The 17,867-nt window shown below is 37.4% G+C and overlaps 1 protein-coding gene across 6 annotated transcripts in view; it reads left to right on the top strand.

The window, feature by feature from the left end:
- The window catches only part of STK38L (serine/threonine kinase 38 like), an 86,124-nt gene that overhangs the window by 62,702 nt on the left and 5,555 nt on the right, over positions 1-17,867 (top strand). For all 6 annotated transcript variants that reach the window (XM_053554076.1, XM_053554078.1, XM_053554075.1 and 3 more), the window contains 9 exons: positions 3,266-3,388; positions 3,628-3,711; positions 10,269-10,392; positions 12,180-12,334; positions 12,715-12,817; positions 13,007-13,068; positions 14,997-15,114; positions 15,523-15,646; positions 17,393-17,488. In XM_053554076.1, coding sequence (XP_053410051.1) covers positions 3,266-3,388; positions 3,628-3,711; positions 10,269-10,392; positions 12,180-12,334; positions 12,715-12,817; positions 13,007-13,068; positions 14,997-15,114; positions 15,523-15,646; positions 17,393-17,488 — 989 coding nt within the window. The remainder of the gene's footprint in view (positions 1-3,265; positions 3,389-3,627; positions 3,712-10,268; positions 10,393-12,179; positions 12,335-12,714; positions 12,818-13,006; positions 13,069-14,996; positions 15,115-15,522; positions 15,647-17,392; positions 17,489-17,867) is intronic.

Here is a 17,867-nt window from a genome sequence, read left to right as displayed (position 1 = left end):
CTGCTTCTAGATTATGTCACATTCTATAAAATAGACAAACTGTTTCAACCTTAATCTAAAATATGTCAGAACTATCTTTATGTGGGGTGGGGTTTTTTTTTTAACAAAAATTGTTTCATAAAAATAAAATAGATGAAGTTGCTGGCTGAGCCCTTTCATATCTCAAAAAGTTTTGTATACTCTACCTTTATAAAAACTGGGCATCCTGTAGATCAAGAGTTTGAGGAACACACATATAAAAAGAAAGGAAAAAGGAAAAACACAATTTCTAATTTGTTTCGCTTTCCATCAAGCATGGAATATTATTTGTTCTAATGAAAAACCAAAATAGGCAAGTTCAGGCTGCAAAAGAAGCCTTTCCACGGATTTTCACTGTCTTTGGAGAAGGAAAGACATGATTACCACAAAGATGGTGTTTGTCGACCAGGTGCAGTGGCTCACGCCTGTCATCCCAGCACGCTGGGAGGCTGAGGCGGGTGGATTGCCTGAGCTCCCGGGTTCAAGACCAGCCTGAGCCAGAGTGAGACCCTGTCTCTAAAAATAGCGGGTGTTGTGGGCACCTGTATTCCCAACAACTCCAGAGGCTCAGGCAAGAGAATCACTTGAGCCCAGGAGTTTGAAGTTGCTGTGAGCTGTGACGGCATAGCACTCTACTGAGGGCAACAAGGTGAGACTGTCTCCAAAAAAATATGTTGTTTGTCTTTCAGTGCTACATAATCTATCCAAGTTGTGAGCAGCCACATCAACATGATTTTTCATTAATTTTTTTTAATATGAATTTGCTTCAGCTACCTCGAGTACAACAATGATGACTAAAATCATGGAATAGATTTTTTTTAAAAGTAATGTAACACTGGTATAGGTGATTTCTCATTTTTGTAGATTGTGTGTTCCATATGCTTGTGATTCTCCCTGTTTGATGGAATGGCTATGCCCAAAGCTACATAAACATTGTTTACTTGCTGCAGTGTACAACCTGTCAGACAATTAATAAAACTGTAGTGAGGTCATCTTTTCCATTCTAAAGAGGTTTCTGCAACTGTCCTCTGTTTTATAATCCATGAAGGAAAAGATTCAAAATAGCTTTCAAATCCTTATATATATATATACACACACATATATTTAATATTTATATATAATATTTATATTATATAAATTATATTTATATGTAAATACATATGTATATGTGTTTATTTACGTAATTAAAAAATATATAAAAACTTTTCTACTTTGAAGGACATGATACTATAGTGCCACCAAGTGGCCTTTAAAAAATTTTGCTCTTAACATGTAAAATAAGCTACTTTGGGGCTCTTCTTTTACTAGTTAGTAACTTGGGGTTTTCTTGTTATACCTTTCAATTATTCAAAAGGTATTTTTCAATGCCTACTACATATAAAAAAGGGTATTTGTTATTGTCTTTATGGAGAAAGAAGCAGAAAAATAGTCTTCAGTATTGCTTTAGAATCCAACTTTGTTTTTATAATTATACAATTTTAGCTTTTTTAAAAGGTAAAAGTCACCCTAATGCCATGATTAGGGAAATCTGTTTTTTAAATTAATACATAGCCACTAGTTCTGGATAGCTTTTAGGTAAGTAGTGATTATTAGATCCTTATTATAGTTAACTTAAATTCCTTTATTGCCTAATGTCTTACCATTGTTGCCTTGCTTCTTCTTTCCATAGTACTGTTATTTTATAACACAAAGACAATAGGCAAAGCTTTGAAATTTGTATACTTGACTTTTCTCTTCATCCTGCCCCGATATCCACAATTGATGTACCTGAGTGTGTTAAGCTGTTTGAGTCGAAGGCATAATTTCTTGGTTTCATCCTTTCAGATTAATTTTGTTAGAAGTATCAGAATTTCCTTGCCTTGACTGTACATATTTACATAATTACATACTCACATCATTAATAGTTCACCTAATTGATTCTAACATAGGTATACACAGGAGTAGGGAGGGACTTTTCAATGGTGGTCTCCTGAGCCCAGTTTAGAAGCAGGGCTTCTGAGCTGCTACCATCATTTTGACTTGTCTCTTCCTCCGAATTGAATAGCTGAAAGCGTAATAGGATTTAGTTGAAGATGAAGAGATAATTTTTTCACAGATTTTTGTTTATTTCCCACTCTGTTTTACTTCTTCTAGGCACTAACTATGTCAAAAAACAATTTCAGGCTCGGTGTCCATGCTCAGTGGTCAGGGCACTGGCCACATACACCAGGGCTGGTGGGTTCAAACCCAGCCTGGGGCCTGCTAAACAAACAATCAGCAACAACAACAAAAAATAGCTGAGCGTTGTGGCAGGTGCCTGTAATCCCAGCTACTTGGGAGCCCAAAGCACAGCACTCTACAGAGGGTGACAAAGTGAGATTCTGTCTGTTAAAAAAAAAAAAAATTCATTTAGTAAGGGGGGGAAAATGAGATTTAGAACAATGAAATAAATACCTATTCCAAATGTAACCTTTGGGCATTTCCTATGTTGTTTATTAGTTATTTTGTGTGATCTTTATAGAATCAATTATGAATTACTGATTTGGATATGTTAATGATTTCTTGTAATCTTTTTCTTTCTTTTTTTTTTTTTTTTTTGTGGTTTTTGGCCGGGGCTAAGGTTTGAACCCGCCACCTCCGGCATATGGGGCCAGCGCCCTACTCCGTTGAGCCACAGGCACCACCTTGTTTCTGGTTTCTTGTAATCTTTTTTACAAGTTCATATTTTCAGTAAGTTGTGTGTCAAGTCTCAAGCCCTTTATCAAAATTTGTTAAGAATAAGTTCTATAAGTAAAGCTCTGTTGGATGCACTATCACAGTGTTATTTTGTTGTCACCACTCTCAGTGGTTGTGATATAGCAACTTTGGAAGCTAGAGAATTGAAATAAAGTAGATTTCCTGAGAAAGTAAAAATCAATATCAGAATATACATAGTGTTAGCATTTCCTAAAGTTTAATTTTTATTTGTAGAACTAAGTTAGCATAAATATGAGAGAATCAATTTTGTATATGTAAATATGATGGACTAGTTGAAATGAAATATTTAATAGGGCCCACCTAAAGAGTAAAGATTTAATACTTAGTAAAAATAAAATATTTTTTAAAAATTGCTTTATTCTTTCCATGCTTAATACTTAGCTTTGGTAAATAAGTTAGAGCATTAGATACCTTACTTTTATTTTTATAATGTGAATCCTCTTTTAATATATAAGCTCCTTTCAAACAACCTGATTGTAAAATCGTGCTTCTAAATTGTCTTTTTTAATAGAAAAAGTTACGCCGATCACAACATGCTCGCAAAGAAACAGAATTCCTACGGCTCAAGAGGACCAGACTTGGGTTGGATGACTTTGAGTCTTTGAAAGTTATAGGAAGAGGAGCATTTGGAGAGGTATGCTTCTTTTGTAAAGTCACTGCTGCTGGAAATATGTATTTTACAATAGTTTAAAATGTAACATGTAATTCCTAAAATAACAACAATGGCAAACACCTGCTTTCTTTACGGGAAAATGCTTTTCATTCATGAATAAGTAGTGGTGACTGTTTAACATTTATAATATTTACTTTTTTAATTGCCTTGGCCTTTTAGCTAAGATGAAGTGTAGTATAATATTTATTTCTATATGCTAGGTGCGGCTGGTCCAAAAGAAAGATACAGGCCATATCTATGCAATGAAAATATTGAGAAAGGCTGATATGCTTGAAAAGGAGCAGGTAAGGGTTCTCTAACACCTGTAACATGCAAGAATATCCGCTGGCTGAGTGTTATAGTGTTTGTATTGGAGTTTTTAAAAGATGTTTACACATCTTACTGTATATTCTGTTAATTTTTTGATAGCCTGTTTTATGGTTTCTCAATTTTATATTTAAAATTTCTTCCAAATTTGGAATCTATATGTTAGTTTGCATAAACCACCAAAACAAAATAATACAGATTAGGTAGCTTAAACATCAGATATTTATTTTCTCACAGTTCTGGAGAGTAGAAGTTCATGAAGAAGGTTGTGGCAGGTTGTAGTTTTGGTGCGGCCTCTCTTCCTGGCTTGCAGACAGCCGCCTAGTCACTAAGTCCTCATATGGCCTTCCTTTGGTGCTTGTGGGAGGAGAGAAAAGGAAAGGCGTGCACGTCTGTCTGAGAACTCTCTGGTGTCTCTTATAAGGTTTCACCTTTATAAACTCATTTAACCTTAACTGCTTCCTTGGAGGCACCCTCTCCACACATAGCCACATTGGGGATTAGGGATTCCCATTCAGTCCGTAACAAAATACCTTCTGAAATACTTCCTTTCTGACTTCAATGAAAATAAAGATAGTTCTTAGCACCCTCCATCCCTGTCACATAGGAAATAATTCTCCCTTGAGAATTCGCTGATTTTTATATTTCCAAAATCTCTTGGGCTCTCTTCAGGTTTCCTGTTAATTAATGCAGTTCCATGGGGTGACCATAATTCTGTAGGATTCTTTTATGTGTTCACTTGTGTTACCAGTCTGGGTGAGCCCTCTAGAACCCTAAATTTAATACCTATTCTAGTGACTCAACAGGGGGGCTGCACAGGACACAGCACTTCTCCGCTCTTTATGCTTTGTCTTTGAGTCCCCACCTGAAGTTTCCTTTATTCTTATTCTTTTTTTTTTATTAAGTCATATACACATAGATCATGAGTTTCCTTTATTCTTAAAGCAACAATATAATATGTTAATAATCATAATGTATGTAATGCATTAATTAATAACCATGAATAGTTGATTTCCATTTAACTATGACCCAGTTAGTTTTCCCCTGAATTATTTTGTTATTTCATTCATTTACCAAGTATTTATCAGGTGCCTACGTGTATGTTTTGGGAATACAGTTATTAACAAGGCAAACCTGATCTTCGTTCTTTTGTAGTAGTGGAGACAAGACAGCTATTTCAAATTGTCATGATTGGTAGGCACTATGAAGAAAATTTTTAAAAATTTTTTTAAATGACATATGATCTGGGTTTAGGAGGAAGAATTAGATCAGGGAAAGTTTCTCTGAAGAGAAAATATTTGACGAGAGATTGAATGATGGGAAACAATGACATGTAAAGATCTAGCAGAGCAGGCCGGGCACGTGGCTCACACCTGTAATCCTACCACTATGGGAGGCCACGACAGAAGGATCCCTTGAGGCCAGGAGTTCAAGACCAGCGTGGACAACTAGTAAGACCCTGTCACTAAAAAATCATTTAAAAGTTAGCCAGGTATGGTAGCACACATCTGTAGTCCTAGTTAATTGGGAGGCTAAGGCAGGAGGATCACTTCAGTCCAAGAGTTGGAGGCTGCAGCAATCTCTGATTATGTTAAACTCTAATCCAAGCAACAGAGCAAGACCCCACCTCTAATAAAAAGAAGAAAAAGATCTGGTAGAATAATGGTCTGATGGTCTGGGTGACAAATGCAGAGAGGACTGAGGTAAGAATTATGTTGGTCTGCTTAAAGAAGAGAAAGAAACCATTATGGCTAGAAAGAAGTGACAGGAAAAGCGATTAGAGATGAAGGGAGGAAGATAAGTAGGGCTTTTGAGGCTGTGATCTAGAAATTGGATATTTTTAAATTTCAAATTAATATGAGGGTACAAATTTTTAGGTTACATTGTTGAGTGCAATGGGAAGACGTTGGAGGAATTTTTGTTTGTTTAAACAGGGAAGTAGCATGTCTGATTTATGTTTTATGTGACTTATACTTTGGTTACAACAGTGAAGTTCTAAAAAGGGTAAATAGGTTATATGTTGTGAAGGAAGCACTATCAGGATTTGTTCTGATGGACTGTTTGGGGGTGGGAGGGTGGACAAGAGTGGGGAGGGAAAGACAAGGTGAAATGGCCTGGGGTCCAAGTATAAGGTGGAGCTCCTGGGTCTAAGCCCTCAGGATCAGCTGGCAGAGGGGCCCTGCAAAGGACCAAGGAAGAACCTTGTAGGAGGCAGGGGAAAACCAGAACACGGTGTCCTGGAAGCGAGGAGGTCACCTGTGTTGAAGGTTGCTAAGATAGAGAGCAAGAGGACAGGCCACTGGATTTCACAGTGCGGAGGTTAGATCATGAGTAACATGGCGAAGACATTTGGACTGGAAGGGAGAAGTCTGCCTGACATGGTGGAAAGGAGACTGGGAAGCAAGAAGTGGAAAGAAGTGTAGATGGATCTTCCTGCGACGCGGAACATAGATGCATTGGCAAAATGAGAGTAGAAGCTAAAGGCGGTTTTTATAAATGCAGGAAATGTTTGAATACTGAAGAGAAGAATCCATTAGAAAGGGAAAAATTAAAGATGCAGGAGAAAGGGGAGATAATTACAGGACTCTGCTGGAAGGCAAAGGAACAGGGACCTATTAAAACAGGAAGGAAAAGCGGAGAAAATGGGAACAAATCTAGGGTGGTTGATCTTTACATTGGAAAGTCTCAGCTTCCTCATTGAGTGCAAATTCATGCGGTCATCTGCTCAGAGGAAAGGAAGGGTGGCTTGTTGGTGGTTTAAGGGGAGAGAAGTTGTGAAATGGTCATCCTGGGTGTGGAAAAGCAGACTTACTAGGAAATACAAGCAAAGGCCTGTTGAGATTTTACAGTCATGAATTTAAAGGGAAACCAGTTGGTATAGTGGGGTGATTTTTCTTCAGTGACATTTAGTTGCTAGGGGCAGGTGCAGAATAGACAGAAATTTGGGTTTAACCCATGATTGGTGGTTTTCTAGGCAAATACAATGGAGGGAGAGAAGGACAAAGGAGTTCATGTCATTTGCAAGAGTGGTCACAATGATGTAGATGGGTAGAGACATAATTGAGGTTATGAGGAGAGAACAAGTGATGGGGCCCATGGCATGGAGAGTGAAGTACCTGGAAGGATGGAGCAGGGGAGATCAGCACCAGGGTTCCTTAAAGGTGAGATTTCAGAAGGGAGTGTGACTACTGCTGATGAGAAGGACAAGACTATTACCCTGGGTGGCTGAGTTTGCTGGAGGGAGGATCACTGAAGAGGAGGAAATGGTTAAGGAATTGTGTAGTGAGAGTATTTGATGGTTTATCCTATGGCTGCTGAAATCCATCCTTGGGTTGAAAGGGTGGAGAGGAACATGCTGAGTCATGAGTTAAAGTCATGAATTGGTCAGGAGGAGTTCTGCCGATGATAGCTATAAGGAGGGGTAGTGTGGTCTCACAGCATGTGCTTCAAAGGAGCTAGAGAGAAGGAAGGTGGCACAGTGGTTCAGGATCAGCCAAGAGAATGAAAAGAAAACCTCCTCTGCACTGGGCAACATGAGAGAGAAAAGCAGGCCTTCCTTGAGAAGGCTGCAGGAAGGCGTAAGAGGAGGGATGGCTCGTTTAAGGAGAGAGAAGTTGTGAAAGATCCTCCTGAAGTGTGGGAAAGCAGATCTAGGGAAATGCAGTGAATGCTTCCTCCTTGAGATTTGCAATCATGAATTGAAACCAGTTGGTATAGTTGTGTGATCTTCATCCTGGTTTCAGCTAGAGGTGAGGTTATAGGGGACTTTGTTGGTAACAGGCTATGATTCTCCAGAGGGAAGAGGTTGAAATTCAGGCCAGGAAGGTTGAGATGCTGAGTTGGATTAGTGAATCATAGAAAATGACGGGAATAAGGATAAATAAATGAGGGTAAATAAATTTAAAAATAAATAAAGGTAAACCTGTATGGTCTTAGAGACAAGGAGGGAAATAGGGATCTAACTTAGCCATAACGGAATTAGTCCTACATAGGGTTTTAGAGGAAGGACCACAGTCAGCAGTTAGTTCAAGTTGTACATAGTCTAGCCACTAGTCCTCGTGGCTGTCTACTGGACAGTTGAAATGTAGCCTGTCTGAATTGAGATATGGTATAAATGTCAAATATCCACCAAATGAAGAGTTGGTGCCCCCTCAAAAGTATAAAGTATTTCTGCTGGGTGTGGTGGCTCATACCTGTATCCTAGCACTCTGGAAGGCTGAGGCGGGTAGATTGCCTGAGCTCACAGATTTGAGATCAGCCTGAGCCAGAGCCAAACCCCATCTCTAAAAATAGCCAGGCATTGTGGTGGGTGCTTCCTGTAGTCCCAGCTAGCTACTCAGGAGGCTGAGGCAAGAGACTCGCTTAAGCCCAAGAGTTAGAGGTTGCTGTGAGCTATGACACGACAGCACTCTACCAAGGGTGCCAAAGTAAGACTCTGTCTCAAAAAGAAAAGGTATAAAATATTTCAATAATTTTTATATTGATTTTATATATAGAAGTAATATTTGGATATATTGGGGTACATAAATTATATTATTAAAATTTTACCTGTTCATAAAAAAAAATTTTTTTTTGAGACAGAGTCTTGCTGTGTTGCCCTTGGTAGAGAACCATGTTGTCCCAGCTCACAGCAACCTCAAACTCTTGGGTCAAGCAGTTCTCTTGCCTCACCTTCCCAAGTAGCTGGGACTACAGGCGCCCATCACAATGCCCGGCTTTTTATTATTGTTGTTGTTATTGTTGTTATTGTCATTGTTGTTTTAGCTGTTCCGGACCAGGTTCAAACCCATCATCCCTGGTGTACGTGGCTGGCGCCCTACCCACTGAGCTATGAGTACTGCCCAATTTTCACTTAATGAAACAGATCCAGAGAGATTATAAAATATTTTGATGCCACAAAATAAATTCTTACCGACTTTTGTGCTTTGACCTTAGAATACTTACCATATCAGGCAAATAATGTATATACATAGTAATTCTAAATATGATATTATAAGCAAGTCCTATTATTATGAAAAGGTTTATAATTATGTGTTCTAATGTGCTTTGGGCTAGAGTCCATAATGATGCACACTGAAAATAGCAAAAGCATAGAAATCAAATCTTATTGTGAAACTTTGAAGAAAAAAATGTATAAATAATAATTCTGAATAGTATCCCTAGTAATTATGTTTCTGACATATCAATAGCAAAAACCCCCAAAGTTACACAAATTTGCTGTAGCTAATTTTATGGATATTATAGAGGTTTTATATTATAACAATAACTTAACATAACACAGTTATTATAATTATTCCTACTTCTTAAAAAAAAAAACAAATAAAGATTAATCTGGGCCCATTGCTTTAACAGTTAAAAAAAGTTTCCTATTTTTAGCAAAACTTGTCTTTGCCAAACCAATCTACAGGGCATTGTTTACTGCTTTTAACTTTAAAGTCAGAGTAGTGCCTTAAATTTATATGACAAATTTATATGATCCTTGGCTGTGTAGAGATTCTGGTTAGAAAATTTTTAGGGCTCGACACCTGTAGCTCAGCAGCTAGGGTGCCAGCCGTATACGCCAGAGCTTGCGGGTTGGAATCCAGCCCGGGCCTGCCAGACAACAATGACAACTACAACCAAAAAATAGCTGGGCATTGTGGCGGGCCCCTGTAGTCCCAGCTACTTGGGAGGCTGAGGCAAGAGAATCGCTTTAAGCCCAAGAGTTGGAAGTTGCTGTGAACCGTGACGCCACGGCACTCTACCAATGGTGACATAGTGAAATTCTGTCTCAAAAAAAGAAAATTTTTAGACTAATTATTGCTCTACTCCAAAGGCCTTGCCTTCTGGTAATATACCCATTGATCTCACATTTTCAGGCCTAAAAACATAAGCTAAAAGAAACTATTTCCTGAAGTTCTCCATATTTAACGAGAATATAAACATGCATGGGTTTGAGAAAGCACCAGCTTTCCTTCGTTACTGTTAGCAGGGGTCCTCAAACTTTTTAAACAGGGGGCCAGTTCACTGTCCCTCAGACTGTTGGAGGGCCGGACTATAGTTTAAAGAAAATATGAACAAATTCCTATGCACACTGCACATATCTTATTTTAAAGTAAAAAAACAGGGCGGCACCTGTGGCTCAGTCAGTAGGGCGCCGGCCCCATATACCGAGGGTGGCGAGTTCAAACCCGGCCCCGGCCAAACTGCAACAAAAAAATAGCCGGGTGTTGTGGCGGGCGCCTGTAGTCCCAGCTACTCGGGAGGCTGAGGCAGGAGAATCGCCTTAAGCCCAGGAGTTGGAGGTTGCTGTGAGCCGTGTGACGTCACGGCACTCTACCGAGGGCCATAAAGTGAGACTCTGTCTCTACAAAAAAAAATAAATAAATAAAAATAAAGTAAAAAAACAAAATGGGAACAAATACAATCACACTGCCTCATGTGGCCTGCGGGCCATAGTTTGAGGACCCCTGCTGTTAAGGATGGATACGTGTAAGATATAAGTTTGATAAATGAGTAATGTGTTACAATTATCTTTCAAAATATATTCATCTAGGTGGCCCATATCCGAGCAGAAAGAGATATTTTGGTAGAAGCAGATGGTGCCTGGGTAGTGAAGATGTTTTACAGTTTTCAAGATAAGAGGAACCTTTATCTAATCATGGAATTTCTCCCTGGAGGTAAAAGCAAATATTATAGCAGTGACAGACTAATACAAGCACATCCCCTCATATAATGATAATTTTATTGATTAGGTTTACATGTCACAGTTTTTCAATATTTACTTTCATAGTAATGCTAATTTTGAACTGAATGATAAAGTTGGCACATTTTAAATACTACCATTCTGGGTTCACTGTATATAATTAGATTGTTACAGGTCCACAATTAAGGAAATAAGTCAATTAAAAAAAAGATAATCCAATGGGCAAATTATAGAAATGTATAGAAGAGAAACTCTGGCTAGTTTATAAATAATACAGGAAAATATTCAATTTCATTATATTTAGGGAAATGCAAATTAAAACAAGAATGAGATACCACTTCACACTCATCGGATTAGCAAAATCATTAAAACTTTGATGACATTGAGTATTGGTGAAGCAGGGGAGGGAACTGGCCTCTTGTAAATTGATCTCTGACTTTTATGGAGAGCAATTCAGAGATACCCACTAAGGCTGAAAATGGATGTGTGCTATGATCCAGCACTTCCACAACCAGCTGCATCCCCTAGAGATTCTACCCCACGTGTGCATAGAGACTATAAAAGGATATTTATTGCTTCTTGTCACAATAGTGAAAAATCAGATGCAAGGTAAATGCCCATCAGCAGAGAAAGTGATAATATCGGCATAATTATATGATGAAATATTTTATTGTAGTTACAACAGTAAGATCTTAGAAACAGTAGCGTGAGTAAAGCAAGCTGTGGTGTTATACCTACAATTTGATACTATGTAATTTTTCAAAAACATAAAAGACTGTAAATATATATACATGTGTATATGAAAACATATTTAAAAACTAAGTTGACAGATATCAACCAAAACAAATCCACGTTTATTGTTGTTCAGGAATAGAATAAGAATAGAAGACAGAATATTTTTGCATTTTTTTCTTAAAAGACTCAAACCATGTGTGAAAAAAATGTTATCAGTTGTCAGTTCTGTTTTTTAAGCATGCCAGTATTTACAGTAGTTAAAACTACTTGTTGGGGGCGGTGCCTGTGGCTCAGTCGGTAAGGCGCCGGCCCCATATACCGAGGGTGGCGGGTTCAAACCCGGCCCCGGCCAAACTGCAACAAAAAAATAGCCGGGCATTGCGGCGGGCGCCTGTAGTCCCAGCTGCTCGGGAGGCTGAGGCAGGAGAATCGCTTCAGCCCAGGAGTTGGAGGTTGCTGTGAGCTGTGTGAGGCCACGGCACTCTACCCGAGGGCGGTACAGTGAGACTCTGTCTCTACCAAAAAAAAAAAAAAAAAAAAAAAAAAAACTACTTGTTATTTGTCCTCTTTTAAAGAAAAAAACTCTTTGTAAACAAAAGGAGGTCTAGAGGTTATCTCTTTTAGTGGGATGAGGTCCTGTTTTTGTTGGACCAAAGAGCTTAGGATGTTTTTGAAACTTTAAGAGAATGTATCTGGTTTCCAGGCACGCTTACTCTTGTTTGGCATATTTTCCCAGCAACTTATTCTGGATGTTCATTATCAGCTTTATTATTATTATTATTTTAATCGCCAGCTCTATTCTTAATTTGACTTCACACGCACTCACTTATCTTAAAACCTTCAAATGTCATAGACGGTTTGCTCATGCGATGACACTTTTATTTGGCCCCAGTGATGGTTAGTGTCCCCAGCTAATTGGGTGATGCCAAGTCAGGCATGCATAGTATAGACACAAAGAGAGCTCTTAGAAGCTGCTCCCCCTTTACGACATTTTCAATAACATGATACTTACTTTTTTAAATTTAGGTGACATGATGACATTACTAATGAAGAAAGACACCTTGACAGAAGAGGAAACACAGTTCTACATTTCAGAGACTGTTCTGGCAATAGATGCAATCCACCAGTTGGGTTTTATCCATCGGGATATTAAACCAGACAACCTTTTATTGGATGCCAAGGCATGTGAACAAACTGGTGAATTACTACGTTGCTGATTATTTTATAGCTTAATAGAGCTGATTTTGTGATCGGAAATGGGCAACTGCAATTGGGATTATTGTTAAATTATATTATTTCATAAAATAATGCATTAAGAGAAGACTCTGGAATGAAATAACCTCAGGAAACATGGCTATCTTCTTGTTGCTTTCATTTTCTGCTTTGAAAAAGCATCTTTGAATACTTAAAATTTTACAGGTTCATTTGCGTAAATTCCAAGCTAAGATTTTTTTTTTTTTTTTTTTTTTACAATAACTGCATTTAAAAAAGGAGTTTATAATAAGGCCTTTTGTTTTCAAAGTTAATATAATCTCCTGATTTTACTGGACTTTTTCTTTAGGGTCATGTAAAATTATCTGATTTTGGTTTATGCACGGGATTAAAGAAAGCTCACAGGACTGAATTCTATAGAAATCTCACACACAACCCACCAAGTGACTTCTGTAAGTTGGATTTTTTTTTTTTCTAGTTAAAATATTATAGCTGGTTTAATTCAATACTATAGAACTGAAGGTTTTCTCCCTTGCTCTCTCCCCACTCCTTAAACCCCAGTGTGTTTTAGATGTATATGTGTTTTTGGTTTTTGGTGAGAGTTTTCCCTCATGATTACAATTCCATATTGTTGAAATTAGCATTTCAGAACATGAACTCAAAGAGGAAAGCAGAAACTTGGAAGAAGAACAGGAGACAACTGGTAAGTCAGTCATGTTTTTAAGAAAGAATTTTGGGCCCTGGTCCTAAAAATCTCTTCTGGTTTTTACTCAATGACAGTAGAACCTCCATAGTTGACAGCCTCCTTAAAGTCGACCTAATTTTTATTGCCCAGACATGCACGTCATATACACAGCAGGACAGCAGGCCTAGTTCCTTACGTTGACCACCTTGGAAGGTCAGTTGACAGAGGTTCTAGTACAGTGTTTACTTCATAGCAGTGATAGCACTTTTTCTGGGATTATAGTTTTTCTAGTTTTTCTGTAAAGTTTCTTTGCCAGTGAAGCAAACTGTTGATTTTTACTCTATGATTTAACTTGAAAGTACTTTATTGAACATAGCTATGAGTAAGTGATCTGCTTATTAGTAATTAGCACTTTTTAAATAAAACTCGAGCGTGATTTTAATGTCTATCTTGTGATTTGTTTTTCCATTTTTCCATACCTGTGGTATAAATCCTGCTATAACAATTATCAGTCAGCACATAAGGTGGTTGTAAGTTTCTAAGAAGTTTTTTGTAGAAAAAGTAAATTAGAAGTTTGGGATATAAACAATGATATAATAAAACAGATAAAATCGAAAGCAAACTTTATCACACATACATTTAACTACTCCTTTAATGTAGAATTATACTATTTTCACTCTATGCTATTTTCTCTGTTACTGAGCAAATATAAAAATTATTTCCCCTTTTTCCTCTTTCCCTTTATCCTGTCAAGAAGGTCTTACTTTATTCCTAACCTTAAGAATGTGCCTTTTGACTTTGTTTTCCTAATTTCTTACACAATACCTGGTATATAGAGATACTCTATAAATATTTGTTCTGTTCAACCAACTGATGAAAGGAAAACTAATCTAGCATTCCCTCAGAAAAGTAAATAGACTGAAAAGTATTATAATACTCTGATATCCTTCAAAAGCAAATAAAATGACCTATGTGTCATTGAGCTTATTCTCCCATTAAAAACCCAAGTAATTGCAAATTTCCTATGTTGTAAAAATTTTGCTGTTGTTCAAATGTATTGAATTTTACATTAAGGAGAAAAACTCCATTCTGCTTTTAAATGTGTTACTTTTAGATCAGATTTTATAATTGAGAAAAGAATTGGAATATTCCCTGTTTTTAAAGGGCATGAAATGAATACTGCTTAAAAATATGGTGGGGGAATTCTGTACCTCCTATTTACAAAATACTTATAGGTAATTACTTATGTGCATATTTTGCTATATTCATACCTTATATCAGTGTTTTCTGGAAGAGAGGTAAAGAGGTCTCTACTGGTATTTAGGGGCAGGAAATTCCTTTAGCACTTGGGTCCCTTGCCTTCTAAATGCCAATCATGTCCTCCCCCAAGTCACTGAGATGATAAACTCTGCTGTCACACATTTTCAAACGGCCCTGAGAGTACTACCCGAGTTGAGAACTATTGCCTTAACGAAATAGCTTTTGTAAGATTTTATATAACTTAAGAAAGAAAAACTTCATAGTTTCCTGATGAACGTAGTGCCAGGAATTGTTCATAATGGAAATACCTGATGCACCTTTACTTAGTTTGTAGTTCACAGAGCACCTCTCTCTTTACTGTTCCACCCTCATATTAAACTCTATTAGGGCAGGTATTATTACTCCAGTTTCATGGAAACAGAAGCTGAGGCCCAGAGAGGTTGGATAACTTGCCCCAGAACACGTTAGTAGAGAGCAGGAGAGCCAGGCCTACTGAGTTTAACTAATTTTTTATTTCTTTTTGAGATGGACTTGGGGCTGTATGTATAAATAACTAAATGGAGCTTCTTGGGAGGCAGAAATCATGTATTCTATAACATACTGTGCTTTTTCCAGTAGTAAGCCATACTCAAATCTATGTCTTTTTAATGTTAAGAATATTGGTTTGACAGGCTGCTCCTTTGCAGGCCTATTCCACAGTTGGGACACCAGATTACATCGCTCCTGAAGTATTCATGCAGACTGGTTACAACAAACTGTGTGACTGGTGGTCTTTGGGAGTGATTATGTACGAAATGCTAATAGGTATGTTTCATCATTCGTGTCCACAATATATACATTTCCTGAGTGCCATGAACATTTTGCAGATACTATGGGCTAAAATATCTGAACTCTTTTAAACCTATTTGTGATACCTCCCAAAGTTAAATACATACTGATTAACACTCATGATCCTATTTCATGAAGGGAGGTATTTAACCCAAACTCCTATATCAAAATTATATCTGCATGACTTTCAGGTGACAGGCAGTGTTTTAAATCCCTGACTGCATTGGCTTTATTAATAAGTTTATTAGACATTGATGAGTGATGGCATTTTTTTACTATTAATGTTTAACAGAGCACTCAGAGTTGTTTTGCTTCTTGTGGCACATACTTAGTAGTAGGTGTAACAAAAGCTGATAAAACTATTCTGGTTTCTTTGATACATAGGATATCCACCTTTCTGCTCTGAAACACCTCAAGAAACATACAGAAAAGTGATGAACTGGAAAGAGACTTTGGTGTTTCCTCCAGAGGTACCTATATCTGAGAAAGCCAAGGACTTAATTCTCAGGTAAGTGGTTAAATTCTTAGAGGAGTTCATGGTGTCTCAAAATTTCATAAGTACCTAAAAGACCCATTTTACTGTTTTGGGGGGAGAGACAGTACCACTGATCTGTACAGTCAAAGAGATCAGTAAAGAAAAGGCATTTTTAAAAATGTAAACTCTTAAAAGGAAGTATGCAGGAGGACAAAGGAGTTACAAAAAGGAAGAGATTGCATATTATTTCAGTTACTGATACATACGTATAAAATCAAGAGGTCACTTCTGTTAGAATGCAATGACCCAGTCTCATCAAAAAGGAAAAATAAATAAATCGTTAGCAGCAGAAATTTCTATGATGAAAATCTATATACGAAGTATTATAAGGAAAAGGTTCCTTATAATAACACTTCCTGTTATTGGTGTTTTGGTACTGCTGTGAATGATGGGACGGGATACAAATTGGGACAACCTGTGGGAACAACTAAGTGGCAACCTTTTTTTTTTTAATAAATTTATTTCAAGTTAATGTGAGGGTATAAGCAACCAGCTCAAAATATTTGATTTAGTTAGATAGCGTTCGTCTTGTGGGTATGTCCCATACGCAGAAGATATATCAACCTCCCACCCCCAACACTTCATGGCAACTTATTAATAAAAAATTCTGAAACTGGGCTCTGCGCCTGTGGCTCAAGCGGCTAAGGCACCAGCCACATACACCTGAGCTGGCAGGTTCAAATCCAGCCCGGGCCCGCCAAACAACAATGACGGCTGCAACCAAAAAACAGTCAGGTGTTGTGGCAAGAGCCTGTATTCCCAGCTACTTGGGAGGCGGAGGCAGGAGAATCGCTTGAGCCCAGGAGTTGGAGGTTGCTATGAGCTGTGATGCCACAACACTCTACCCAGGACAACAGCTTGAGGCTCTGTCTCAAAAAAAAAAAAAAAAAATTCTGAAACTGTATAGAACCTTTGACCCAGCAATTCTCCTAGGAATTTTGCTTATGCAGATAGTCAGATGTGTATTTAGGTACATCTGGGAGGCAGAGGTGGGTGGAATTGCCTGACCTCAGGAGTTCGAGACCAGACTGAGCAAGAGCAAGACCCTGTCTCTACTAAAAATAGAAAAACTAGCCAGCACCTATAGTCCCAGCTACTCGGGAGGCTGAGGCAAGAGGATTGCTCAAGCCCAAGAGTTTGAGATTGCTGTGAGCTGTGATGCCACTGCACTCTACCCAGGGTGACAGAGTGAGACCCTGTCTCCAAAAAAAAAAAAAAAAATTTAGGTACAATTATGTTTACATGGTCTTATTTAATAATGAAAAATTAGAAACCATTTGAATGTTCAGCAAGAGTGGACTGGCTAAATAATCATAATTATTTCCATGTATATATTTTAGAAAATGAATTCATAGAAAAATATTTAATGACTTTGAGAAGTTTTTCTCATTAAGTGAAAAAAGTAGCTCTTATATAGTAATTACTATATCAACACTATTTTTAATATTATAAACATTAAATGTTTATAGTAATTATAAATATATAAAAATAGTTATCTCTAAATAGTGTGATTACACATGATTTTTTTCCTTTTGCCTTTCTTATCTGAGTGATGAGACAGATGATTATTTTCTTCTATATTTCCACAATAAACATAGTTAATGTCCGTAAAAAGAAAAAATTATAATGCTTTAATGAAAGGAAATCTTTGAAATAATGCAATTAGAGTAATTTAGACATTAACTTGTATGTGATGATGTCTTTATTTCCATTTTCTAGATTTTGTATTGATTCTGAAAATAGAATTGGAAATAGCGGAGTAGAAGAAATAAAAGGTCACCCCTTTTTTGAAGGTGTAGACTGGGGGCACATAAGGTATGTCTCTAGCCTCTGAATGGAAGAGGTGTGAGTAAAAACAAATTTCTAGAGTTAGTGACTCATTTATCTCTGATTCTGATAGATAAAACATAAAAAGTAACGTTATAATGTTATTAAGTGTTTTCTGGATAATGTTCCCTTTAAGAGAAAAAACCACGTATTGTGCCCCTCTTTAGATTCGTACATTTGTACTTACACAGCAAAGGCTGTTAACTCATGAAAGATGTATTTACAGTTCACACTGTGACCTCTCATTTTTGTCCTCTAATATATCATACTGTGTGTCTTTACCATATAATAAAGTACAGTCCCTTCTTTAAATATTGGGAGCAAAGTTAAATAATGCAAGTAACTTTTAAGAATTTGCTTATAGTTG

This window comes from Nycticebus coucang, chromosome 12 (assembly GCF_027406575.1).
Source record: "Nycticebus coucang isolate mNycCou1 chromosome 12, mNycCou1.pri, whole genome shotgun sequence".
Lineage (NCBI taxonomy): Eukaryota > Metazoa > Chordata > Mammalia > Primates > Lorisidae > Nycticebus > Nycticebus coucang.
This window is presented reverse-complemented; position numbering and strand designations above follow the sequence as displayed.